Genomic DNA, 27,460 nt, shown 5'->3' on the forward strand with positions numbered 1-27,460 from the left:
AGCATCGATGCCAAACATATACTTAGGTTGTATTTGGTTTGAAACAAAAGGTAAGGAAACCCATACAAGATTCATATGGGCTTTTCTATCTTTTCTTTCAAACCAAACACATCGTTATTTTCTATTAAATCACGCATGACCTTAAAAAAAAACTTTATTAAACAACAATATGATGCCATTAGAAGCAAAATTTGTTTTCTTTTGGGTAGAACTTGTGAATGTCTTTTTTCAGAATAAAAACTTCCACCGGGGCTCCGTTTGTTTCAAAATAAAACAAATGAAAATACTTTCATGATAAAATATTCAATGGAAATTTTATATTTGTCATCATTTATATCAAAACAAATTAGAAATTGGGGAAAGCAAAATTTAGCTGTAAAAGAGGGCAGAAATAATAGCTGAAATATTTCAATTTGAAATTTTCCATCTCCTTTTGATGGAGAAACAAAAGCAACCTACAGTTTTATTATGTTTGAGATCAATTCAAGATTTCAAAGAAACAACATCATATTTAGGGTTTTCTATTGCCTTCTGGAATCTCCAATTTATATAATTGTCACTTTTACATATAGCTTGTTTGTCAAGTTTTTTCCTAAATAAAACTTCTTCAGTTTCTCTCATAATTTGAAATAAGATATCAGATTTTTCTTCTTTTCTTTTTTGAAGAAACCAGCAACAACACCGCACTATGTCAAGGAACTCCTGGGAATATCAAAAAATTCAAAACATATACCGGAAAGACATGATATGGGAAATGCTTACAGTGTGCTCTTCCGGTACCATATCTTTCTATATCATAGGTTTTATATTATCTTTGAGAATTTTATATACATGTAGGATTAATTTTGTATACATAAAAAAATTGAAAACTATATTTGTGTATTTTTTTTTTTTTTTTTGCAACAACAGCTTCTACATCTAACCAAATAGAACCTTCTTGTAATTTCTCGAGCAAACTACAGACCTCTTATAACTACCCACCATTCAGCTTTAACGCTGCTTAGCTTCTTGTCCAGTTGCATTGACATCTTGAAGCAAGGAAGCAGTAGCTGAGGCAAAGGTAATACGACCCAGCTACTAAGGATGTCAATAGATCGGTTTTGAATTGAACCCCGTCAAATCAAGATCAATTAATTGAACAGACCAACAAGATATATTGAATTGGACTAGTCTACACTTAATTAATGGTTCAAAGTATTTATTGGATTGGACCTGCCCCATCTATAATGAATTTATATTGGATTGAGCCAATATTTGGTCCATTAATAGAAGATAAGAATATAGGTGCCAATAGATCAGATTTGGGTAAGAATTAATCTAAACTTAAACAATTTAAACAGATTAGACGGTCCGAATATTGAATTTAATGGATTCACATTGGACTAAACTGGATTGAGCCAAATTTGATGGAGCGCAATCCAGCCGGTCTTAGTTGTCAATGATTTCGCCTCTGACTGGAGCGACGGGGAGCCTGAAATGGAGAAGATGAGGGAACTCCGGGGGGAACCCGGTGAGATAGATCCGAAGCTCAAGTTAGTATTCTCTCAAAGGCAAAGTAAAGACCAGATGGCGCAAAGTTCACATACCTTGTTGTTGGGGGTAATGGGGCCTTTTATAACCACTTCGCACACTCACTCCGAAGCCCCTGTCAGATCGGGTATGATTACCTTTGCTTCTGCCAGTTCGGGTGTCGTCCTTTCTATTGGGACAGAACCGCCACTACTCTTTGTTAGAGCCATCTCTATAACTAGAGATGGCGGTGTCAGGAGGCGGTGGCAGGTGGCCGTTTGAAGTGCGACCGTCAAGCATAAGATCCCAAGTCAGTCAGGTGTGCCGCCCCTGGGTATGAACTTCCTCGGTGTCAAGCACGGTACGGTTTGTTCGATTTTGGCAGCTTGGAGGCGATGTGGTGGAGTGGTGAGCAAGGTGAAGTCTTGAGTTCGGAAGTATGGCCTGTTGCTATAGGGCAGGCCAGTTCGGCGAGGTGTGTCCCGAACTGCTATAAGGTAGGCCAGTTCGGTGAGGTGTGTTCCGAACTGCTACAAGGCAGGCCAGTTCGGTGAGGTGTGTCCCGAACTGCTACATGCAAGCCAGTTCGGGTTATTGTCTGGCTTGGGGCCGAAGGGAGAGTTCGGGCTCCTAGTAAGGAGTTCGAACTGCTGGTAGGGGAGTTCGGTCCGTTGGTTTCTCCCCTTAGGCGCGCTTTTGTGCCGAGCTGTTGCCTTTACCACATGTTGCGTAACTATGAGGTTGGGCCAAATCTTTCTTCATCAAAATCCAATCCAATTAACACCCCTACCAGCCACTGCTTTGAATTTGTTTTGATTAATGTATTTCTCCCTACTTTGATTAAGCAAAGTCTAGGCCATGATTCTCAAAACTCCAACACTATTGTTGCATATCCGGAATCTAGATCACAGGTATTGGATTTAACCCACATATATTTTTCATGCAAGTTCATTCTTTTTTTTCATACCTTCCATGCACATTATGACTAAAGCTAATTTTGATTTTTGAAAGTTTATTTTTTATCCTAGTCATTGCTGAAAAGTTTGCAATATTTGTCTAATTTTTCTAATTGTTGTTGGATTAATTTTACAAAACAACAAACAATTTTTTGCAAATAACAACTGAGATAATGAGATATAGTACCCCGCCCCCCCCCGCCTCCCTTCTCATTTTATGTTTGAAATCATCGATTTCACCTTTTTCCTCTTCCTATTGTAAAATTTTTGACAAAGTTAGTCACATCCCAACTATAAACAAATAGGGAGATAATAGATATTCATGTCTAAGCCCCTTCTTCAACTTAAAACCTCTCTTCCTTATGTCATAGGCATTCACCATCCATCCACCCCCCCCTTTTGTTTCTTTGTCTTTGTTATGATTTATCTTGTTGCAATGATATTATTTGTACTTTTCCTTTATTTAATAAAAGATCTTGATTTTTGGTAATTAATGTATATTACAATTAAAAGTGTGACTGATGGTATGGGATTTTTGTTTGACTAAAATATTTTAATTTTTTTGCATTTGGTATAATTGTAAGGATAAGTGTAATTTGAACAACCACTTTTCTCCTCATTCAAATCCCTCTTATTAAGTCTTATATTTAAGGTATTAATTACTAGTAACATTTATTGAATCTTATTCTTGTCTAGAATACCCCTATTTATGAATTTGATCATTTTCTAATTGTGAGGGTACAAAATGTAATTTGAACTATTACACTTCTCATTTAATTTCCCCTCATCAAGTCTTATGTTTAGGGCATTAACTCTCATTATTTCATTGAATCTTATATCAAATAACCATATTAAACAAAAAATAAGTGCAACAAAGAATTAACTATCTTTAGGGTAATTTGTTGAAACCTCCCCCAAAGTTTCTCATAGTTGTTGAAACCCTTCCCCCCTAAAGTTTAGTAATTGAAACCACCTCCCTTGAACTTTCTAACACAATTGCAATTAGGTCCCCTATGTCAAAATCCTCTCTAACAAGGGGCATGAAAATGTCCAAAATACACATGCAGTTCCTTTTGACTAAAACATTTTTTTTTTTCAATTTTTTTCTTCATATGAATTGTTACCCCAAACCCCTCCAAATTGATTTATTTTTCAAATGTATCCATCATATCAATTGCTCAAAGTTAAAGGTACAACTTTAAACTTTTATTTTTTTTTTTCAAAGTTTGTACTGTTTTGTATATAAAAAGCAACATCAATAATAACTAAATGGGTATTTTGGACATTTTTATGCCTCTTGTTAGAGGATTCTAATAGGGGGATCTACTTGCAACTATATTATGGGAGGTTTTAGCAATTTACCATTGTTTTTATTATTGATGATAAAATTAAAATAAAAATTTAAAAGCAACCCCAACAAATAGAGTTGTTTGTTGTTTTCCTCTTTTGTGGCAAGTCAACAATTCAACATTTTTATTAAATAATAATAAAAATTAAAAGAGATGAAAACACACAAAAGTATTAAAAAATACAAAAAATGTTTGTAGAAAATATTTGGGCGAATCTCTAATATTATATAGGGGTGCAAATGGATCGGGTCATGATTCAATCTTATCCGAAGTTTGGTTCCATTTTGTTGGATTCAGATATCCCCGCTTTGGATCTTCGGAACAGATAATAGGACCTTATCAGAAATTAGATCGAATTCAAATAACCCCCTATCCAATCTGATATATATGTTATTTATTTATTCGGGAACCTTACCTTCTTCTCTGTGGATGTTTCAAAAATTAAAATATGTAAAATTGCAAGGAAATGAATTCGCAGGATCGCTGCCAGCTACTCCTCTCAACAATTCATCATCATCTTTGCTTGCGCTGGATATGAGTTATAACAGCTTCTCTGGTAGTATTCCCAGTATGATGATTGAGTTTTCTGAGCTGCGTATTCTTCTGTTGGAGGGAAATAGCTTAAGTGGTCCGATTCCGCATCAATTATGCCAATTGAAGAAGATAAGGTTGATGGATATTTCCCATAACACCTTTTCAGGGACAATAATACCCCAATGCTTCAGTAACCTCAACTTTGGGAGTAGAGATGACACAAAAAATCCATTTCAAGATACTGTGACGTCTTTTTATCTCATAGGAAATATGGGATATGAGCGCTTCACAATGGAAGAAGAAGTGTTGTTGTTCACAACAAAGAGAAGGACTGACTCTTACAAGGGTGACATTCTTAATTACATGTCTGGGCTGGATCTCTCTTGCAACCAGTTGACAGGTGAAATCCCCTCTCAAATAGGAAATCTACATGGGATTCATTCATTGAACTTCTCTCACAACCAGCTTACCGGATCAATCCCCAAAACCTTTTCAAAGCTGAGGAACATAGAAAGCTTGGACCTTTCATGCAATAAGCTGAATGGAACGATTCCTTCGGAACTGACAGAGATAAACTCCTTGGCAGTCTTCTCTGTGGCTCATAACAATTTATCTGGTAAGACACCGAACTTCAAAAAACAGTTCGCGACCTTCGACAGCAGCAGCTACGAGGGAAACCCTTTGCTTTGTAGACCTCCGTTACAGAAGAAATGCACCAAAGATGAAGAATCATCAGACGACGTTGTGCATGCAGAAACACAGAATGAGAGTGGGATTGATGTCGTTGTTTTCTCAACAAGCTTTGTGGTTTCATACATAATGTGCTTGCTGGGACTCATGACTATTCTATACGCGAATCCTTATTGGAGGAGGATGTTGTTTGATTTCATTGAAGCACGCATTTATTCATGCTATGGCTTTATTACCAATGTTCTGTACTAGAGATATAGATTATATTTACTTGCTCCCTTAATTTACATATGGATGCTGATAGATGTTATGTTCTCCTAATGTTTGTCCGTTTTTGCAAGTCTGAAAGTTTTAGACGGTCTTGATAGTTTGAATACTATTTGATTAAGAAGACAAATTGAAAAAAAAAAAAAAAACTTCACTTGGAGCTTTCCAAAAATTGTCTTAAATGGATTTTGATCGCCATTTTGGCGTAACATCTTTTAATAGTTAGATCTTTTTTCAATTAAACGGAAAAAAAACGAAAACACAAACTGTTCGACTTCTAAAAATCTGACAATCTGCACAAAAAGGCGTTCCGTACGGGACTTTAATGATGCTCATTTGGAGCCCAAATCTACTGTAGCATTTTTGTTGTGGTTGAGGTATTGCTCTGGAGTCAAGTTTAGACGACTCTGATCTAACCCAAACAACAGAGAAAAATGGGAGAAAAGTTTGGGGAAGAACGAGAAGAGAGAGAAAACCAGAAGGGTTTGATTGAGTTGAGGATTCTCCTGACTTTTAGATGTTGCTTATGACTTGTATTAGAAGCTGATTGTGGGAGAGCTCAGACACAAATGACGAGCAGGTGGACTATTATAATCGAGTCCATTGCAAATACCACAGCAAAGAGATTACAGCAAATCCTGATCCCTCGTAATGGTGTCATTGGCAGATAAAAATACTTGCTTTCCTTTTAATTAATTTTCAGAATCCTGTTTATAGGAGATTAACAAGTAAAATTGGCTTAACCATGTTTTAAATAGTTTATTTTATTGTCTGACTAGAGTCTAGGATATGATTCGAAAGAGAGTTGGATACGAACCTTAAATTTATTTATTTTTTCTTAATTTTGTTATGTTAGAGGGTGACTTGCAGAGAAAGTGTTTTTTTTATGTCCTTAATTAGACTTTTTGGGCCTATTGGATTTTAAGAGGGGAAAGTTGGTCAATGAGATTTTGATTCATATTCACTAAGACACCTCTATTTTTTTTTATTAATAATTTCTGATTTATATAAGACTTAATAATTTCTTAATTTTGTTATCTTTCCCACATGCGGGAAATTTGCTAGCACTTCTATGGAACAAAATTACTCCTTTTAATAAAATATTTTTTTATGGCTAAAATGGCCATTATCCTATTTACCTGGGAAATAAAACATGGGTAAATGCACTTATCTGGGTAAGTGCATTTACTTAGATAAGTAACTTCCTGAAAAACGAATGGGACATTTTTATTGGTGGTTTAGAAAAAAAAAAACAAGAAAAATTGTATTCTCGTTAAAACCTTATATGACTAGGGGCATAACTTGGAAGCATCCAACCTGAGCCGGCCCACCCAATCCGCAATTTTATATGGACTGTGCTTAGATTTTTTGTCCCTGGGTTGGTTTTTGATTCATGATTTCGGGCTTTTTAATTTTTCATATTGGTTCCAGACCTAACTCTTAGGTACTTTGAACCCAGCCTGACTTTATCCCAATTTGAACCCAATCCGATTATATACATTTAAACATAAATATATAGATGCATATTTACATATAAATACATATATATATGCACACATCTCTATGTATGTCAAATTTTAGAGTGGATTCATTAACCAATCCAAGCCCAACGCAAGTGCATCAAATTTCAGGACAGATTGTGCGCAGATTGAAACAATCAAACTTGACTGCAGGACTGGGCCTCAGGCCTAAATCTCAGTTGGGCCTGGATTGACCATAAAACCAGTCCAGCCTGCCTCACTTGTACTCCTATCTCCAACTTGAACTTGGATGGGTCACTGAATCACCAAATTACTGGTTAAACCATCAAATCTAGTGACAGCACTGCTTGAGAACAGAGGTAGAAAGGTTGAACCTGGACTGCATCTGCATTGAACTAGAAGCCCTTTAAAGTTTAAACTGTAAGTGGGGAAAGGAAGAGAAAAGTTAGGAAACCTTTACAAATCTTCTATAGGTTTCATTGCCTTTCCCTTCCTTTTCCTGCCTTTTCCTTCAAGCTAAACATAGTCTAAAGGTGCAAACCTATAGTTTGGCATGCTGGGTTATTCATACTTGGATGGGTTAGTCAGGTTTTGAAAAAATCCGCGTACATATTTATGTAATCATTTTTATTAGACTTTTAGGACCCAATTTAAAAGTACAATTGATTGAAAATATGTATAAATCTTATTTACAAATGTATTTATGCATACTTGGCTTTGGTTGCGTCTACTGAGATTGGATTACCCAAGTCCTCAACCTACACCCAACCAAAGTTTAAGTCATGCCCAAATTTTTTAGCTCAAGCCCAATCCATAAGCTAAAAACTTGGACCCAACTCCGCACCTCGAGCAAAAATTTGGATTGCATCAGGTCGGGTTTGGGTTGGATCCGCCTAGCAGGTTGCACCCTACGTCTACCCTTAAATTCTACGGGAAAGGGCATTGGCAGCTAATTAATTACTTTTAACCGTACAATATTAACACAATTCAACAACGGTGATAAGTTGTATTAACACAATTCAACCACAGTGCTAATCATGAATCCCCTTCCATCATTAACATTATTGGTTGCCTTTAGTTCTGTTACATCAATATTCTTTTTTAATTGGAAACCAGCAGAACCCAACCATATATTGCAGAGGCAATGCACACCCAATACCTATTGTAGTTTACAAACCCATAATCGATTATTGGGGACTTGGGTCTAAATTTAATTTAATGTGTTAAGCTCTAGAGAATGATCAAAATGGGTGTTTCACCACAGACCTTGCATGTCTTAGGCTCCGGGGAATGACCAAATATGGATCAATTGATTTTTTTTTTCATTCTTTCAACCAAATGGGCAAACAAATAACAGATAAGGCCTTCCCTACTCTATTTTTGAATAAACGATAGATTTTAGGGTTTTATGGATCTTTCACATTGTTTTAAGGGTTGGGAGATAGGGATGGCAATTTTCTCCATTTTCTCGATTCTCGTGGGGATCCACCCCGAATGGGGTGGGGATGGGGAAATTTTCATCCCTGTTAGTAGGGACAGGGCAGGGATGGAGAGAGCATTCCCCGCCCCATGGGGACCCCGATCCTTGCCCCGTGGAATCTCCACTAATATATATGTATATATGTATACATACATCTATATATTGATATTTTAAAAAATATGATTGAGTATGTTTGAATCTTTTCTAATAGGACTGTAAATTTTAATTATTTTGTTTTAATTTTTCAAATAAAATAAAAAAATAAAAACAAAATAGTTAATATTATAAAAAATCATGGGGAATAAAAATCCCCATGAGGACGGGGATGGGAATAACCTTGTCCTCGTTAGCAGGGACGGAGATGGGAATAACCTTGTTCCCATTATCAGGGACAGAGATCTCCCCATCCCCACCCCGCCCCGTTGCCATTACTATTGGAAGATTAACATAAAATAAAAAAATAAAAACAAAATAGTTAATATTATAAAAAATCATGGGGAATAAAAATCCCCATGAGGACGGGGATGGGAATAACCTTGTCCTCGTTAACAGGGACGGAGATGGGAATAACCTTGTTCCCGTTATCAGGGACAGAGATCTCCCCATCCCCACCCCGCCCCGTTGCCATTACTATTGGAAGATTAACAAAGCATACGGAGGATGTTACATGGAAAGCGTAGCAAAATACTCCAAATTTTGCTTAGTAGTTGCATATTTGACCTCTAACTCCCGTTATTCCATCGTAAAAATTGAGTACAAACTATCAGTGCATATGGAGGTAAGTTGTCTTGGATCAACCTTTCTTGACCTCCCAACCGTCTTTTAGGTTCTCATTTTCAATCTAATTTATGAGCTTCTTCCTAGTTATTTATTTGTCATCTTATTGTTGGGATTTTTATACTTTAGAGAAACTTTATGGCTTTTAGGCTTTTATCTTGTCAGATATATTAAGATTCAATTACTACTAGTGCTTTTTTACTTGGCTATATTCTTCAGTCTTAAGTAAATTTCTTAGGTAGAGACTCATAATTTAGACTATATTTTTAAATGTAAATTGATTTTGCAAACATTTGCAAGCAAATGAGCAATTTTATTTTCTGTACTTGTTGGTCCAAGAAATCGTATATTTGGTCTTAGCTTGTTTTGAAAATTATTCATAGATTTATAGGGTCTACTTTTGGTATGCAAGTTAGTCATTTTATGTGTTTCTAGTTTCAAGACTCTTGTTTAGCTTTCGTCGATTTGGGGTTTTTAGTGTCTCTTCCTGTGTGATTCTAATCTTGGGGTAGTGCTTGTTTCCCATTTATAGCATGTTAAAATGCTAAGATGTTGGCATCTACTATTCTGTATTGTCTCTTATTATTATAGGGAAAGCATCCGAATAGAAAATTTAAGATGATAAATATGTATTTTTCTGTACTCCAATCTGGAAAAATGGTTCCTTAGTTGGTGTCCATACCCTATTGCTTAGAAGGGGGATTTGTTTCTTATTATTTGCTTAGAGGTATCAAATGGTTAGTCCAGGTAGTTTTTGTTAGATAGGTAATACCCTCTATATAAGCTATGTGGTTAATGTCTCATAGCATGACTTGGATTCTTATCCCGGTAAATAGGGCGGTTGAAGTTTTTGAAACTTTAATAAGGAAAATTACATACAAATGAAGACTTTTTTTTCCATGTAGCAGTGATGTTTTTCTTTGGGGTTTGGGGGTGGGAATAGACATCGGATTGAAGGTTGACCTTGAAGAGGATGCATGGCAACCATTTTAAGTTGTTGAATGAAAAAAAAAAAAAAAAAAAACTCATCTAGCGTGTCCATTTCTTATTAGGCTTTCATTAACTTTTTCCTTTTTTTCTTCCTTGTTTTAAATTAAGTTCTCCTATCTCTTGACATTACATTTCTTGTTATGAAAAAAAAAAAACAAGAAAACATATTCAAATGGCAATCAAAAATAAAAATAAAACAGAGATAAAGAGAAACAATCACACAGAACACACATATTTACGTGGTTCGGCTTATAACCTATGTCCACAAAAAACTCAGACACTGTCTACAAAAGAGAAAACCCCCAAAATACATAACTCTTCGTATTAGGTTTGGTCCTATAAGATGAATATGGGTCAGGTCCAGCCCAAGCCCTCCGCATCCATCACAAACCATTATGAAATTTTGCTTTTGGGTTTATCTCATATTAATTTGGAACTGATTCATGAAGCGAGTCGCCACAAAGAATTCAAGGCACAAACATTACATTTCTCTATAAATATATGTTAAATTCTTCAATCACTTGTGAATCTGTGGCAGAATGAACTAATCATTTCCTCTTGGTGCACTTTTGGATCTAACTCTCAATTTTCAGGCACACTTGATGTTTTGCTTAATACTTTGTTATTGGTAAAACTCTAATAATGGTCTTGGATGATAATTTCCATTTGCATAATCATTTGAATATTTCTAAGCAATTTATTGCTTGTATATGGATCACTTAGATAAGAAACATATCATAGAAAAAGAAAAAAGAATTACATTGTAATTCAGCTGGGCTATGACAACACTATTAGTAGCATGATTGTCTAAACTAAAGGTCTGTAGCAACTCAAAAGATTGAATTTTTATCGAGCTATAAACATGATGATTACCATGTTTGATGACCAATTTTAAATGCTTAAATGATAAATTTATATCTATAATTGAAAGAGAAATGTGTGGGAGGCCAGGGGTTTATCACCATAGAGGCATAGACCTCACACATCTCCCTCTTGCCTCTCCCACCTCAGACATGTGAAATATTTATTTTTAATAGTTAGAAAATATATGCATAAACATGGAATTATTTCATCAATTCCCTGCTTATTCAATTGATTGGAAATCCTTGCTCCCTATGAAGTAAGTGAACTGTGGTTTGTAGATTTGAGAACAAGAGTTGATTGAAATATTTTTTCTTAACCCTCCCAAAACCCTATTCTCCTCATTTGTAACAATTTTCTTTTATCTTGATAACGAAGCTTTTGGACATTAAAGTTGAAGCTGAGGTGCTTCTATTCTGTTTTAGTGACATGATTCATTCTTATTGTTTGCAGAACAAGGAGTTGAGCTGGAGTGTAGGACGGTCTGCGCTTCTCCTTGCAGCACTAGTGGACAGAATGGACGATCTCGTTCGTCGATGTATAGGCCACATAGATTAAGAGCACGAACGACTTGGTGTTATTGGCAGTGGCTCTCATTGCCTTCTCCGCTACTATCCTGACTGGTCGGTGCAAGAGCTTCAAATCCCCCAGAAAATGAACCCTCATGCCATAACTTCTCATGAAACTCTCTTCCTTGAGCATCCCTTCGATCTTTTCGTGCATCAGACCCATAATATATGAACTCAGCCCTGTGTCCATCCCCTTCTTTCAGATTATGCTTCTTCGCATACCTTCAGTTTCCATCCAAGATGAAAGCAATGTGTGGTTGGGGATGGGACCTACAGACTATCCACCATCTATCATGAGGTTTCAGAGGCCAAGAAGGATTCATAGAAGGGGCTGTCGTACTTGCCCAGTTCAAGGAATTGGCTGGGCCGACCCATTTGACATGTCTTCTGTATTTTGCTTTGATGGATTAGATAGAGAATCAGTAGATGGGGATAGCAGCAATACAAGTGGAACTTACTCTGTTACTAGTTAATTTGCACATTTTAATTAGGTTGTTTAATTATATACATATGTATATATATTCCCCTAGAGTCTTAGGGTGTTTGTTATAGAGATTGTTGTATATTCGGTGGTTCCATAATATTCCACCAGAGACTGTGAAGACTGTTGCGTTCATTTGCGTTGATGTAATGAGAAAAGGTGATGAAAATTTCGTTTAAGGCTTTGAGAGGATGAGAACCCGCAGTGCACTACTGAACCATGACTAATGTGGGCTTGTGTTTGGTGGTTCATCTATATTGAAATATGATCAAATATTGGGAATTTGGGACTGCAAGACTAGCGTAGGTGTTCTTCAATGTCTCTAAGCACTGGCTCATTTTGCATTCTGATTCTCCACCATACCTGGAGCCAGCCCAACGGTATCACATAATGGACCCACGATTGAAAGGCCAATAATCTATGCAAGCAGTACAGCAGGCGGCTCAGCTCACTCTGAAATGTCTGGTATCAGATCCTAAAAGCCGTCCATCAGTGAAAGAAGTCATGGAAGCTTTGGAAAGGATTAAAGCCATCAAGGATAATAAGCCAAAGTAGTAGAAGATCAACAGATCTGCAACAACCTACAGCCCACCGCCATGGCTAGCCACCATGTGAACTTTATCGCAGAGGCGAAGAGATTATCGCAAGTGATAAAGGGTGTTAGCTTTATCGCAATAGGTGTTTGTGCGGTGAAGTGATAATAAATGTTGCGGGTGTGATTGGGAAGAAAAAGAAAACTAAGCATGATCATTTCTTCTGATGTTAAATATTTATATACGTACATAACCCATAACAAAACAACTAGACAAGTGGGCTGCCACTTGTAACAACTTCTCTAACCTCCTAACCGACTTTCATAACTACTTGACAATCAATTTCAATGTGCTTGGTCCTCTCATGAAAAACTGGGTTATAGGCTGTGTATCGCAACTTTGTTGTCACAATGTAGTTGCATGGTTGGAATTTGTTGCAGCCCTAAATCAGCAAATAATCACTTCAGCCATTGAAGTTCACTTGTGGAGGCTGGCATACCTTGATATTCTGCTTCTGCAGAAGACCTCGAAACACTGGTTTATATTTTTGATTTCCAAGATAAAGGGGAGGCACCCAGCATTGTAATGTAGCATGTGGTTGACCGCCTACTAACTGGGCAACCAGCCAATCGGAGTCACAATAGGCCTTAAGAATCAAGTTGCTTGTTACAAACAAGAGAAACCCATGGGAACTGTGTTTGTTATGACCATGGACCCGAGCATAACATAGGCACCCAAATACACGCAAATGCTCATAACTTGGTTGTTTTCCAAATAGTACCTCATAAGGAGATTTCCCGGATAGCAATGGAGTTGGTAAGTGGTTGACCAAGTAGGTTGTTGTCAATATGCATTCTCCCCAAAAGGTGATAGGAAGTCCCGCATGAAATCAGAGAGCGTATGCCATCTCTAATAGGTGCCTATGTTTTCGTTCAGCCACCCCATTTTGTTGGGGTGTGTCAACACAGGTTCTTTGATGTTCAATGCCATGGAAAGCATAGAAGGAATTCATTGGGCCTAAACAAAACTCAAGCCCATTATCTCAACGAATGCAATGAACTGATGTTTGAAATTGAGTATTAACATAAACACAAAATTGTTGCAAGTAAGTGGCTGCTTCAAATTTATGTTTGAGTAGGAAAACTTAGGTAGCACGTGAACAATCATCAACAATTGTCAAGAAATGATGAGCACCAGACAGTGACAGGGTACAATATCCCCCCCAAATGTCACAATGAATGATATCAAAACAAGAATGTGGGATATGTAACCATTGTATGAGAGAGAGACGATCATATGAAGCATGACCCAATCAATAATGCCATGTCTGTGTGTTAGACGGGACAGATGCAGTGTGGTTTGCCGACGGTTGACGATCTGAAAACATGTACAGTCCTGTATCACACAGAAAGTCGGGAAGAAGATGACAATACAATTCATGTCAGCAGTCGGCTTACTAACTGATAAATGATTACAATGGAAATCTGGTAAGCATAGTATGTTTGATAACTTGATGCCTGATGGTAGATTCACCGATGTCTGAGATTCCATCGGCACTGTGGTTCCATTTGGAAGTTGTATAGGTCTCACATCATTGTGATTGCTAGATGCAGAGGACCTTAGGAAGGTCATGTGGTCCAATGCACCACTGTCAACTATGCATGTCCATTTATTTTCAAGAATGCTTTGGAGTTCAGTGGCCTTACCAGAAAAATTGGACAAATTAGGGCGTTTGCCACTATTGGAGTTCAGCAAATCCATCAACTGTTGATACTGTTCTACCGTGGGATTCACTAATGAGGATGATCCCGCTTCAGTTGAGGCAATTTGAGCAGAGGAGGAAGATGGACGGGGGTTATGTTTCTTCTTTCCTCGTGACACCCAATCGGCTGGGTATCCAACCAACTCATAGCATCTATCTTTTGTATGACTAGTGCATTTGTGGTGGTCGCATTTCAAAATCACGCTAGATATTAGCGGCGCAGTCCACATATGCTACGCTGTCGTGAAGATCCCGTGCAAGTGAGTTGAAGAGCCAGACGATGACCAGAGAATTGCATTTCCTCCATGCAAACAAATCAGGTGAAGATTCGTCTAGTTTCTTAAGGATCCATCGATGAAGGCCAGCTTGTTCTTGGATAACAAGGCATTGGACACTGCCCTTTTCCAGATCGGATAGTTTTCTCCATTGAGGAGAAAAGAAATCAGCACCACTCCAAAACGGTCTGAGGGATGTAAGTAATATGGCGATTTGGGATCAGAAAGACTGTCGATTGTGTAACCTCTGGCAGCCATGAGTTTCGGTCAAGGATGATTCCAGGATCAGAATGTAAACTTTGTCGTAGAGGCAATGAGATTATCGCAAGTGATAAAGGGTGCTAGCTTTATCGAAATAGGTGTTTGTGCGATGAAGCGACAGTAAATGTTGCAGGTGTGATTGGGAAGAAAAAGAAAACTGAGCATGATTATTTCTTCTGATGTTAAATATTTATACACGTACATAACCCATAAGAATACAATACAGATGAACAAGTGGGCTGCCAACTTGTAACAACTTATCTAACCTCCTAACTGACTTTTGTAACTACTTCCTTGTAAGACATCACCTTTGCACCACCGCTCCCCACTTCACCCAAAGCATGACCATGACACTACTGCTGAGTGCTGGCCCAGTAGCCCATCAACGCTCATACATTCGCACTTCGCAGGTAACTCATGTATATATATATACATGATGGATGGCTCTGAGTGATGGTTTCCATTGTCTGGTCTCCGCCACGTTTCCATTGCCATCTGGATCAAAGAAATAGTTGCTTTGTGAAGTGTGAACCAATCTAGTTGAATCTTCTCAAAAGTTTACATTCCTTTTTCTTTCAAGGTTTGAATGGAGAGAAGCTTTGTGTACCCATTTATGGATGGGATTACAAATTAATCCAGCTACTACATACACCAAATAAAAAGAAAGACACGAAAATATGCTTTCTCTAAATGCCCAAACAGGGCATGTGTTTACCGAAAACGTTCCTAGCATAAACCGGCGAAAACGTTGCGTAATAATTGATCATGCTCAATCTTAAATGGAGATAGATAGATATCAGAGCACAAATTAAACAAATTTTCAAAAGAAGAGAGTTCAAAGTGACGCTGACATTATATATTAGAATCTCTTGGTCCTGGCAATTAAGTACGCATTGACCCTACCACATAGTTGATACCTGCCTTGCCTCCTGAATTATCAGGACAGAGATGGCTCTCATCTCATTTATAAGAAGTTCAAAATTTTGTCATATATCCCAACGGGCATATCGTATTGTATTGGTCTCATCCTAATATATAGAATTGTAAATATTTTATATTTTTATATTTTTCAGGGGTGGGCATTGCTAAAACGGCCGGGGCCATGTAAAATTTTGAAAAAAAAAGAAAGAAATGTGTGTGAGTTAAACCCTTAGGGTGTGTCGTGTGTCGTGTATCGATACTTTGAACCTTGTTTCAAAACTAGAAAGTCTAAACAGTTTGTAGATGCTTGAGGCTGTTGGACAAGGGCTATTATCTTCTATGTTTTCCATCAAAATCTTCTTTAGTCTTGGATAGTTCAATGGTCTTTGGTCTGGACATGAAAACCTGAAAACCAACCATTTAAACGTGTAAGGCCACCAACATCAATGAATGGTATGGTCCCAACTCATCCCAACCCAAAAGGAGTGGACCTAAACAGACTGACTACCTGAGGATCCGAAGGATAGCCAACTAGCCAAGGGTTTACAGTACATCAAATGTTCTTCATTCTGACGTTTTCCACCTTCTGCCAAGGAGAAATACAGTTTGGACCTAGTTTAAGAAAAGGGACAAGATACAAAGAGAGAGAGAGAGAGCCAAGGTGGGTGATTTTGATTTTTGCAGAAAGCTGTCCGTCCATCAATGACTCCTTAGTCCCATTCTCTCTGGAACTGGAAGAAGAAGCAAATCAGTAGTGACCCTTTTCTATCTGTATCTGCCCTGGCAGATGCTCTAGCGTTCTAGGGGATAGTCTTCCCACAAATGGTTATCACGCACTAGCTATTTTATTCACCTCTGCCTTGTCCATTTCTTACATTCTTCATCTCCTTTGCTTTTCCTCTGGTCTTTTCTTTTTCATCCTTTCCGGAAGAGTTGTCAACAAAGACAATCAATTATCTTGTTCTTTGAAATTAATGCACCACCAAAATATCCCAAGTTTCACAGTCGATCATCTTCCATGTGAAAGCTTGGCTTAAATGGACTCTTCATGTCCCTGCCAGATTTCTTCATCATTCAGATGTTTTTAGCCATCTATATCTCTTAGTCCTAATCAAACTACCAAAGAAATCTAGCTATAATTAAACTCTATCAAGGGTTCTTCTGCAGACCCAAATGAATACAGTAAGTCAAACATATATAGTCATGATTTCTTAAACATGCTCATGTCATCAACATTCTCTGCACACATAGAGATGAATGCAATTCACGGTCTCCACCACCAACCATCCATTGTTTTGCTGCCAAAATATGGATAGTCCAAACTGTCCATGTGACAAGTACTCTGGGTCTTTGTTTCTCTCAACGGTTCTTCCCACGTGTTTACAAGGAAGAGAAATGGAATAAAAACTGTTCGATGGTCTCCCAATATTAGATTTAGCAGGGGAATTTGAACGGAGGAGTGACCCGCCAGATCAGAAGGAATGAAGGTTGTAACCAAGTTTTAAAATTTCAATACGATACAGGGTATTATTGTATCATATTTTTGAAAAACAGATACGAGATATGCATGGAAATCGAATGTCTCATCTTTTTTTCATGTGTATCAGACCTGTATCGGGGCGTATTGGGGGTGTTCGAGAGTATTGAGGCATATCGGTAGCATATCAACCAAAAAATACGGCCAAAAACTGAATAAAAAAATAAAGGAGAAAAGCAAGTTTCTTTTCCCTGAAATAAACCTTCTTTCACCCCCAAATGGCTCTTAAACTCCAAACCCCATTCCTAGAGTGCTAGATTTGTAAAAATTTGCAAGAAACAAGTGTGAATTGTTAACTTTTTTTTGAAAATTTTTCAAATTTTGAAAAAATATGGCAAAAATAGATAAGTTTTTTCAAATTTTTATAAGATCTTGTGATTTCATTTTTCCTTGAAAGTTTAAATAGATGTTGATCTACATTTCTTACACTCAAAATCACAATTTTTTTTGTGTTGTTAATAAATTTGTGGAAATTTCATGAAGATATTTGGGGAAAATATAAATTAATAAAAAAAATTGAAAATATAATTTTTCTCTGCCTATAAACACTAAATATGTTTTAGATCTATGGATTTATCTATCATATCCATAGAGCAATTGAAATTTATTTTTTAGTATTTTTTTATTTTTTATAATTTTAGAATTAAAAATAAATAATAATTAATTATATTTTATCATTTGATCACAACAATTGAATATATTATAATTCTATTGATGATCTATCATATCCACAGACCAATTAAAATTTTTTATTTAATAATTTTTTTAAAATTAAAAAAGAAATAAATAAATAATTATATTTTATCATTTGATCACAATGATTGAATATATTATAATTATATGGATGATCTATCATATCCACAAAGAAATTGAAATTTTTTCTTTAATAACTATCTTTTTGAATATATTATATAATATTTATTTATTTTTATAATTTTTGGAAATAAATAATAAATAATTATTGATTATATTTTCAGCTAGAATTTGTGCCAATGCATGTTTTAGGGTTGGATAAGAGAGTTGGATTTTTACCCTCCCATAAAACATTAAAACTTCATAATTATAATTTATAAATTATGGTTAATCATAGGATTTTTAATGAAATTATATATTTTTTCATTAAATCATTTGATGGAGGACGATTTGGCCCGACCTCATAGCACGGGTACACGTGTGTGTGGCCTTGGTCAAACGATGACTCAGTGTGACAGCACAGTAGGTGCAACCGCAACTCGGAGGGAAGGTCCCATCGAGTTCAGCCTGGCAACTCAACGGAATAGACTACTCGCTGGGAGCCACCTGGCCTGCACCGCCACCCTGGGGGCTAAGGCACCCCAAGCAACCTCCGAGCTCGGGGCCCCCTGACCTTTCCTAATACCCGAGTTCCTCTCAATGGATCTCGGACCACTCCTAGACAGGAACACACCGATTCACCTATAGATACCCCGAGGTGAAGACACCTCGGCCCAGACAGCTCGGCTTAGCTTGCCACAGGCAACTCGCCGCTTACAAGATAGCCCGACATAGGATGACTCATGAGCGAGTAGTCCGGCACATCGCCGGAAGACCTCCTACCGACCACCGTACCTGACAAATCTGGGAACAACAGCCATATCCCTCATCAAACAGCATTATGTCTGCCACCTTCAGAGGGTACCTTACACCTGACAGGCACATACACTGCGGCGATGGCCCCGCACGTGCCACCTCAGCCCCACCAGTAACGGCTATGGTAGGCTAACAGTGGCGGTTATACCCGCCCTGTCAGAGGCCAATGGACCTGATGCAATGGATTTCTGCTATAAGGAGCTTAGTATCAAGGAGAATCATTATCATATCCTACACTCGCGCTATCTGCACTCTTAGCCTTCATCTTCTCCTTGCTTCTCCTACAGAGTACTAACTTAAGCATCGGAGTGTTCCCGTCGGGCAAGCCCCTAGGGATTCTTCTTCTTCTCCATCTCAAGTATCTTCCAAGAACCATGTAAGTGCCATCTAGGAGTGACCGGATTGCGCTACATCATTTGGCGCCGTCTGTGGGAAACGCTTCGAAAATCCTTTCTCTAAACCTTCACAGCTCTTTCTTCCTTGAAAACTCAACACTCATGGCTTCCTCAAGCAACATCAGATGAAGCATGGAGATGGATAACTCCAGGGAACAGCCCCAGCTTCCTATTGTCTTCATCGGACAGTTCACCGTCCCCCTCTTAGCGGACGGGATCCCTAGTTTGAACGTGCCTCTTACAGGGGCACCCGTTGTTGCTCCACTCCCTACCATAGCTGAAGCAACCTTCACCGAACCCTCAGTTGTGCCCCCAGCGGCCAACCCGAACCAACTGAAGGACTTGGTGCAGTGCGTGCGGGCCATGTAGGCTCAAATGCAATAGTTTCAACAGTTCCAGCTATATCAGCAGCAGGTGCTACACCAGGTCTCCCAGTACCAGTATCAACAACAATTCTCTTAGCTGCCTCAACCTCAGCTTCAGCAGCCGCAACTCCCTCCTCAGCACCTAGCCTCGTAGCGAGCTAGGTCTCGCCGTCAGGAGGAGCACCTTTCTTGCCTAGGAGAGGCCCCCTAGAACCCTCCTAGGAGGCAGGCTTCCTCCCATAGTAGACAAGAAAGACCATCCACTCCGGCCTCACCGCGGGTAGTCAGGTCGGGAGGACCTAAGCTCGCTAGGTCCACGTCGCCTCAGCTCTCAAAGCCCGATACCCCGTTCCTAGAGAATCGGTTCGAGATCCTAGCCGTAGGCTCCAAGCAGGATCCCTCTGTCCGCAGCCATCACCAATGGCCTGAGCTTCTTCCTGCACACACCATTCCTGACAGCATAGAGGTGAGCAGCACCAACGCCAAGCCCGCCAAGAAGCAGAGACGCCGCCGCCGAGCTCGCCGATCTGCCACCCACGACCTGCCCGAGCTCAGAGGCAAAGAAGAGGTAAGCTCGGGCGAAGTCAAGGCTCTCCTCCTTTTAGTTCAATCCCCTCTATCTCTCAAGCTCTTGACAGTTTCAATGCCTAAAGATTTCAAACTCCCCCCTCTTGACAAGTACGACGGGTCGTTCGGCCCAAATGATCACGTGGACGCCTTTCAGTCGCAGATGCACCTGGTGAGAGCCAATGAGTCGTGCATGTGTGTGGCCTTCTCCACCACTTTTAGAGGAGCAGCCCGTACATGGTACCGGAACCTGGCACCCAGATCGATAAGAAGTTGGGCGCAGTTCGCGCAAGCCTTCACGTCCCACTTTTAGTCATTCCGAGCTCCAGTAGCGGACCGAACTGATTACACCCCACTGAACGCAAAGCGGGCCGAAATCCTAATGGCAATCAAGGATGCCCCGTATGTGAAGTGGCCACCTCGTTTGAGGGGGAATCCCAATGAAAGAAATAAGAATTTGTACTGCAGTTTTCACAGAGATCACGATCATAGTACCGAATTTTGTAAAAACCTCCGCGACGAGATTGATGAGCTCATTCGTCGCGGATATTTAAGGAACTTTGTACAAAATAATAATAATAATAATAAAGCAGGTCGACAAGGGGAGCACGGTAAGGATGCTCTCGAGTCCAGCAGTAGGCTGACTGAACAGTCACAGAGGCAGCCTCTGGAAGAGAGGCTGGTTTGGGGTACCATCCACGTGATAGTGGGGGGCTCGTCAGCAGCAGCTCGAACGTCAGTTCGTGAAACCGCCCGAGAAGAATAGAATCCTCCGAAGCGGCCGAGAACAAAAGAGCCAATTTTCTTCACCAAGGATGATGCGCGAGGGGTCCACTACCCCCACGATGATGCACTTGTGATAAAGCTGAGGATCAACGACTTCGAGGTCAGGCGAGTACTCATTGACTCGGGCAACTCGGATGATATCCTCTTCAAAGCCGCATTCGACTGGCTTCATTTGTAGAAAAGTGACTTGAAGCCTGCGGACACTCCTTTGGTGGGCTTTAGTAGAGAAGAAGTCCGGCCCCTTGGGAAAATAATAGTACCGGTGGAAGTCGGTACATGGCCCTGCGTAGTCAGACTCAACCACGACTTCCTGGTGGTCGCGACCCCCTCCCCATACAATGCCATAATAGATCAGCCGATCACCCATATCCTACGGGCGGTGGTCTCCACCTATCATTTGGCTATGAAGTTCCCTACAGACTTCGGTGTGGGGGTAGTGCGGGGCGACCAGCTCGAGTCCTACGAGTGCTATGTCGCCACCTTGAAGAGAAAGACCAAGGTGGCCGATGACCTCGAATTGGAGCAGCCTACGGATCAAGGCGAAGAACAAGCCACGCCCACGGAAGAAACAGCCGCAGTCCCGACCTTAGTAGCAAACCCAGCTCGGACGCTTCAGATCGGTGCTTCCGTCTAGAAAACTTTACGATCCGAATTGGTAAGTTTCTTACTTCAAAATTTATATATTTTTGCATGGTCCGCGGCAAAGATACCCGGTATAGACCCCGACCTTATAACTCACAAGCTGAATACAGATCCTGTAGTTAGGTCCGTTAGACAGAAAAAACGCAACCTAGCCCCGGAGCGGTGCAAAAGAAGTCGACGAGGAGGTCGAGAAGCTCCTCGCAGCTGACTTCATAAGAGAAGTCCATTACTCGAGCTAGGTAGCCAACCCCGTCCTGGTAAAGAAGGCCAACGGCAAGTGGCGCATGTACGTCGACTACACCGACTTAAACCGTGCTTGCCCAAAAGACTACTTCCCGCTCCCCAGAATTGACCGCTTGGTAGATGCGACCTCAGGCCACGAGTTGCTAAGTTTCTTGGACGCCTATTCGAGCTATAACCAAATGAAGATGGACCCGACGAACGAAGAAAAGACTGTCTTTATCACGGAGTTCGGTCTATACTATTACAAGGTTATGCCCTTCAGGTTGAAAACGCAAGGGCAACCTTTCAAAGGCTTGTAAATAAGTTGTTTGCGCCATTAATTGGCAGAAAACTAGAATGCTATGTAGACGACACGGTCGTCAAAACCCAATTTTCACATGAATTAATACAAGACATGCATTCTGTTTTTGAAATTTTGCGTAAGTTTAATATGAGATTTAACCCAAACAAGTGTGTATTCGGTGTGACATCGGGCAAGTTCCTAGGATACATCGTTAACCGGTGCAGCATTGAGGCCAACCCAGATAAGATTAAGGCCATCTTAGATATGAGACCACCCCGAAAGTTGAAGGAGGTTCAGAGGTTGAATGGCCACATAGCCGCCCTGAGCCGCTTCATGTCCAAATCGGCGGACCGCTATCTGTCGTTCTTTAAGGCAATTAAGAGCAAAGGGTTCGAGTGGACCCAAGACTGCCATCTCGCGTTTGACGAGCTCAAAAAAATACCTCGCTAGTGTGATGATCTTAACCCGGCCCGAGGAGGGCGATGTTCTAGGACTGTACCTCTCGGCAAGAGACGAAGTGGTCAGTTCGGTGCTAATAAAGGAAGTAGATCGGGTTCAACAACCCATCTATTATGTTAGTAAAGTATTGTAGGGAGCAAAGACGAGATATCCAGAGATAGAAAAGCTAGCATATGCACTGGTAATTGCAACTCGGAAGCTTCGCCCGTACTTCCAGGCTCACACTGTTATCGTCATCACCGACAAACCTCTGAGGCAAGTCTTACTTAAGCCCGAGTTCTCTGGTCGGTTGACGAAGTGGGCTGTTGAGCTCAGCGAGTACGACCTCCAGTACAAGCCGTGAACTGCCATTAAGGCCCAAGCCTTAGCAGATTTCATCGCCGAGTGCACATTCAACTCCAAAGTTCCCAGTTCGGTCGAGTCCGAGCCCTGTGAGGTAGCAGCTAGTGTGGCATCTCTCCTAGCTCGACCAAGCGCGAGCTGGGATGAGGAGCCCTGGATCCTTCACGTAGATGGCTCCTCGAACCAACAGGGCAGGGGAGCCGGAATAGTTCTGCACGGCCCAAGTGGCACGAAACAGGAGTACGTGCTATGCTTCGAGTTTGCAGCATCTAACAATGAGGCAAAGTACGAAGCATTGATAGTTGAACTAGCTCTAGCTAGAGAAGTAAAAGCCAAGCACATCGTTATCTACAGCGACTCCCAACTCATGGTCAACCAGGTCATTGGCGAATACGAAGCTCGCAAGCCAACCATGGTTGCCTACTTAGCCAAAGTTAGAGAAGCCCTGCTCAACTTCCAGTCACACTTTATCAGGGAAATCCCTAGGTCAGAGAACGTTGAGGCCGACGCCCTATCTAGATTAGCCAGCGCCAGCGACATCACCATGAGAACTGTGTACATAGAGGACCTGCCTCGGCCTAGCATTCTCGGGGGGGCAGAGGAGGTCGCTCCCATCGTTCAAGCAGAGCCGAACTGGATTGACCCGCTCGCGAGCTTCTTGCTACATGGGACCCTCCCTACAGATCACAATGCAGCCAGAAGGGTGCAGCATCAGGCAACCAAATACGTCATGATAGACGAACGGCTATAACAGAGATCCTACACGCTCCCCTACCTGTGTTACTTGCGACCTACCGAAGCCGAGCTCGTACTCCGTGACACTCACGAGGGGTTGTAAGGCGGACACTTGGGGGGCAGGACCCTCGCCTAGAAGGCACTTCGACAGGGGTACTATTGGCCAACAATAAAGGTAGATGCTATGACAAATGCCAGAAGCACGCCAATATTCACCACCAACCCGCTGTCGACCTCAAGTATCTCACCAGCCCGTGGCCCTTTGCACAATGGGGCATCGATCTACTCGGGCCATTCCCGCTAGCAACGGGTGGGAGGAAGTTTTTAGTAGTAGCAGTAGACTACTTCACCAAGTGAGTAGAAGTTGAACCCCTTGTAACAATCACAGCCCGGAACGTCCAAAACTTCTTTTGGAAGAACATCATGTGCCGCTTTGGGTTACCTCGGGTATTGATTTCTGACAACGGCAAGCAGTTAAAGGACATCAAATTCCAAGACTGGTGCCAAGACATGGGAACCCGAAAAAATTTACTTCAGTCGCACACCCTCAAGCAAAATGGTCAAGCAGATGTCACGAACAGAGCCATCCTCCGCGGACTGAAAGCACGGTAGGTCCGAGCTAAAGGGTAGTGGGCAGATGAGCTACCCAGTGTTCTATGGGCCTACCGGACCACGGAGAAGACCACCACGGGAGAAACACCCTTCAACCTCACCTACGGCACCGAAGCAGTTATCCCCGCAGAGATCGAAGTCCCTACGCTGTGACTAGAAGCATACAATGACCAAACGAATGAAGATGAGCTCCATACCAACCTCGATCTACTCGATGAAGCAAGGGACCTCGTGTACATCAGGACTGCAGCCTACCAGCAGAGAGTAGCTCGGTACTATAACGTCAGGGTCAAGAAGCGGAACCTCCATGTTGGCGACCTGGTTCTTCGTAAAGTTATGCTACCTGAGCCCGGTGCTGGCAAGCTCGGGTCCAACTGGGAAGGACCTTATCGAGTGAAATGTGTGCTCAAGGAAGGAACGTACGAGCTCGAGACCCTCGAAGGAAAACAAGTACCTCGGTCATTGAATATTGTCATCTTAAGACAATACTATCTGTAACAACTGAGTAGGCCATGAGCCACTCCCCAAGCCTAAGGGTTAAAGTACTGAGCTAACATGACCTCGGTGCAATAAGACCCAGTCACCTCTACGGCTACGACATGGGCAAACTCTAAGAGAAGGGATTATAAGCCGCTCCTCCAGCCTATGGGCTAAAATGCTGAGCTAACGAAAGACATCGGCACCATACCAGACCTAGCTGCCTCATCGGCATAGGCTAAGTACTTGCAATACCTAAGGCACTGGCAGTTCGGGCGGGAACCTTGTGATGGATAGCCCGCCCTGGCATGCAACAAGTTAAACCCGTAAGGGACAACTATGTCACTCACCTCGGTGTACACAAGGCTACCCCTACTAAGTGTTGGAATACAGTTTGGGACCACGACAGTTGAGGAACCCTCACTTCGGGTAATCAGCCTAATAGCCTAACAGTTTAGAATAAGACAACCACTTCGACAAGTAAAAGAAGATTGCACAAGTGTTTGGCAAAAAAAGAAATATATTTCTTCATTACATAAATTTCATTACCTAAATATGTTCAGTACAAAGGAGAAGGAAGTCGAGCTCGCAGGCCCATAACACAAGGAGCACTTGACTATTTGGGAGGCTTATCAGCCTTACTCGGGGCTTCTTCAGGGGACTCTTCGGAAGAATTAGTCAGATCGGTAGCGTCAACCTCCCCGTTGTGCACCATCATTTGGTGCCGAGTTGGAGACCTCAGACGTGAGCTCAAGGCGAAAAACACTTAGCAATGACGGGAAATGGCCAGGATTCCGCTATTTATAGCCGCGAGGCCTGGTAGCCAACGGTCAAGATTGGATCAATCCAACGAACCTTAAAGAAACTGGCTGCGGAACTCTCAAGGCGAATTTGGTTTAGCGCATTTTTTGGCATCCGCACAGCATAAAGCGCGTGACCTCCGTGCGTGAATTGCATGAGACACGGGTTTTTCCCTCCGTGTAGACCGAATACCCAACCGGTCCAGTCGCTAAACCGCCCAACATCACGGCATGAGAACTGAGCCATATCCACCCAGCAAACCATGAACTCCTCGCACTAGGGCCTCGTCCCTAGCACGGGGAGTGGGGGCCAATTGATGGAGGATGATTTGGCCCGACCTCGTAGCACGGGTACACATGTGTGTTACCTTGCTCAAACGATGACTCAGCGTGACAGCACAGCAGGCACAACCGCAACTCGGAGGGAAGGTCCCACCAAGTTCAGCTCGGCAGCTCGACGGAATAGACTACTCGCCGGGAGCCACCTGGCCTACACCGCCACCCTAAGGGCTAACGCACCCTGAGCGACCTCCGAGCTCGGGGCCCCCTGACCTCTCCTAATACTCGAGCTCCTCCTAGTGGATCTCGGACCACTCCCATACAGGAACACACTGATTCACCTATAGATACCCCGAGGTGAAGACACCTCGACCCAGACAGCTTGGCTTAGCTTGCCACAGGCAGCTCGCCACTTACAAGATAGCCCGACACGGGATGACTCGTGAGCGAGTAGTCCAGCACATCACCGGAAGACCTCCTATCGACCACCGTACCCGACAAATATGGGAATAACAGCCATATCCCTTGTCAGACAGTGTCATGTCTGCCACCTTCAGAGGGTACCTTACACCTAACAGGCACGTACACTGAGGCAACAGCCCCGCGCGTGCCACCTCAGCCCCGCTAATAACGGCTGTAGCAGGCTGACAGTGGCGGTTATACCTGCCCTGTTAGAGGCCAATGGGCCTGATGCAATGGATTTCTACTATAAGGAGCTTAGTATCAAGGATGATCATTATCATCTTCTACACTTGCGCTATCTGCACTCTTAGCCTTCATCTTCTCCTTGCTTCTCCTACAGATTACTAACTTAAGCATCGGAGTGTTCCCGCTGGGCAAGCCCCTGGGGATTCTTTTTCTTCTCCATCAGGTATCTTTCAAGAGTCACGTAAATGTCAACTAGGAGTGATCGAATTACGCTACATCATCATTAAAATATATTAATTTAATATATATATACACCTCATTAAGGTCTTATATTTAATATTATTAATGTATTTCTATGATTTATTAAAATATTTATAATATTTTCAAATATATTTATGTATATCTTAATTTTTCTACAATATAGATGCAATACCTATCCCAATAAATTTCTTAAAATTGTCTTTCCTATACACTTGACATATCTAGTGCTTTAAACCTTGGTTGTGAACTCTAAGGCTGAGTCTGACAGGAGCCGACCGATCACATCAAAATGAGCATAATCACGATCATGGGTCCACAAAATTCTAAAGCCCCTCGTGTTTCATCTAACCTCTCATTGTAGGACGGTGGGACCTTTTAAACACTAGTAACGTTATACTACTGTACTAACTGTACTTCGGTTCGTAGGATTCCCCGGCAACAGAATTACCCTTTTAGGATCCGTGGGGCCCGCCTGGGTCCATTTCTGAAGCCTGAAACCAATTAATGGTGTTGACATCGTCTGCATCATCGTGGCTGCAAAAAACACTCTGCAACCAATATAAATCCACCACGTCACTTAACTCTAAAGCAGTGAAAATTGAAAGTTAACGTCCGTTTTATAACAAACGAATAGTTTATTGTTTTTATTAAGATTTGAATTTTGAGCACCCTACCCAGCCTTTATTGATGCTCTCTGTCCCCTCTTTCTTTCTCTCGCTCTCTTT

At 41.2% G+C, this 27,460-nt stretch overlaps 1 protein-coding gene and 1 long non-coding RNA gene across 2 annotated transcripts; one reads left to right on the forward strand and one right to left on the reverse strand.

Moving 5' to 3' along the window:
* The first annotated feature begins 4,348 nt into the window (after positions 1-4,348).
* On the forward strand, positions 4,349-5,290 carry LOC148843040 (cuscuta receptor 1-like). Its single transcript, XM_088959359.1, has one exon. It carries the CDS (start codon positions 4,349-4,351, stop codon positions 5,288-5,290), a length of 942 nt encoding a protein of 313 aa, XP_088815485.1.
* An 8,285-nt stretch (positions 5,291-13,575) lies between these two features.
* LOC148843041 (uncharacterized) lies at positions 13,576-15,167 on the reverse strand. Its single transcript, XR_016103762.1, has 2 exons — positions 14,184-15,167; positions 13,576-13,872 (listed from the first exon to the last, which is right to left on the reverse strand). It is a non-coding gene; the product is annotated as an uncharacterized LOC148843041 (long non-coding RNA).
* Positions 15,168-27,460: the final 12,293 nt, after the last annotated feature.

Source organism: Nelumbo lutea, chromosome 8 (assembly GCF_056320005.1).
Source record: "Nelumbo lutea isolate HS-2025 chromosome 8, American lotus-T2T, whole genome shotgun sequence".
NCBI lineage: Eukaryota > Viridiplantae > Streptophyta > Magnoliopsida > Proteales > Nelumbonaceae > Nelumbo > Nelumbo lutea.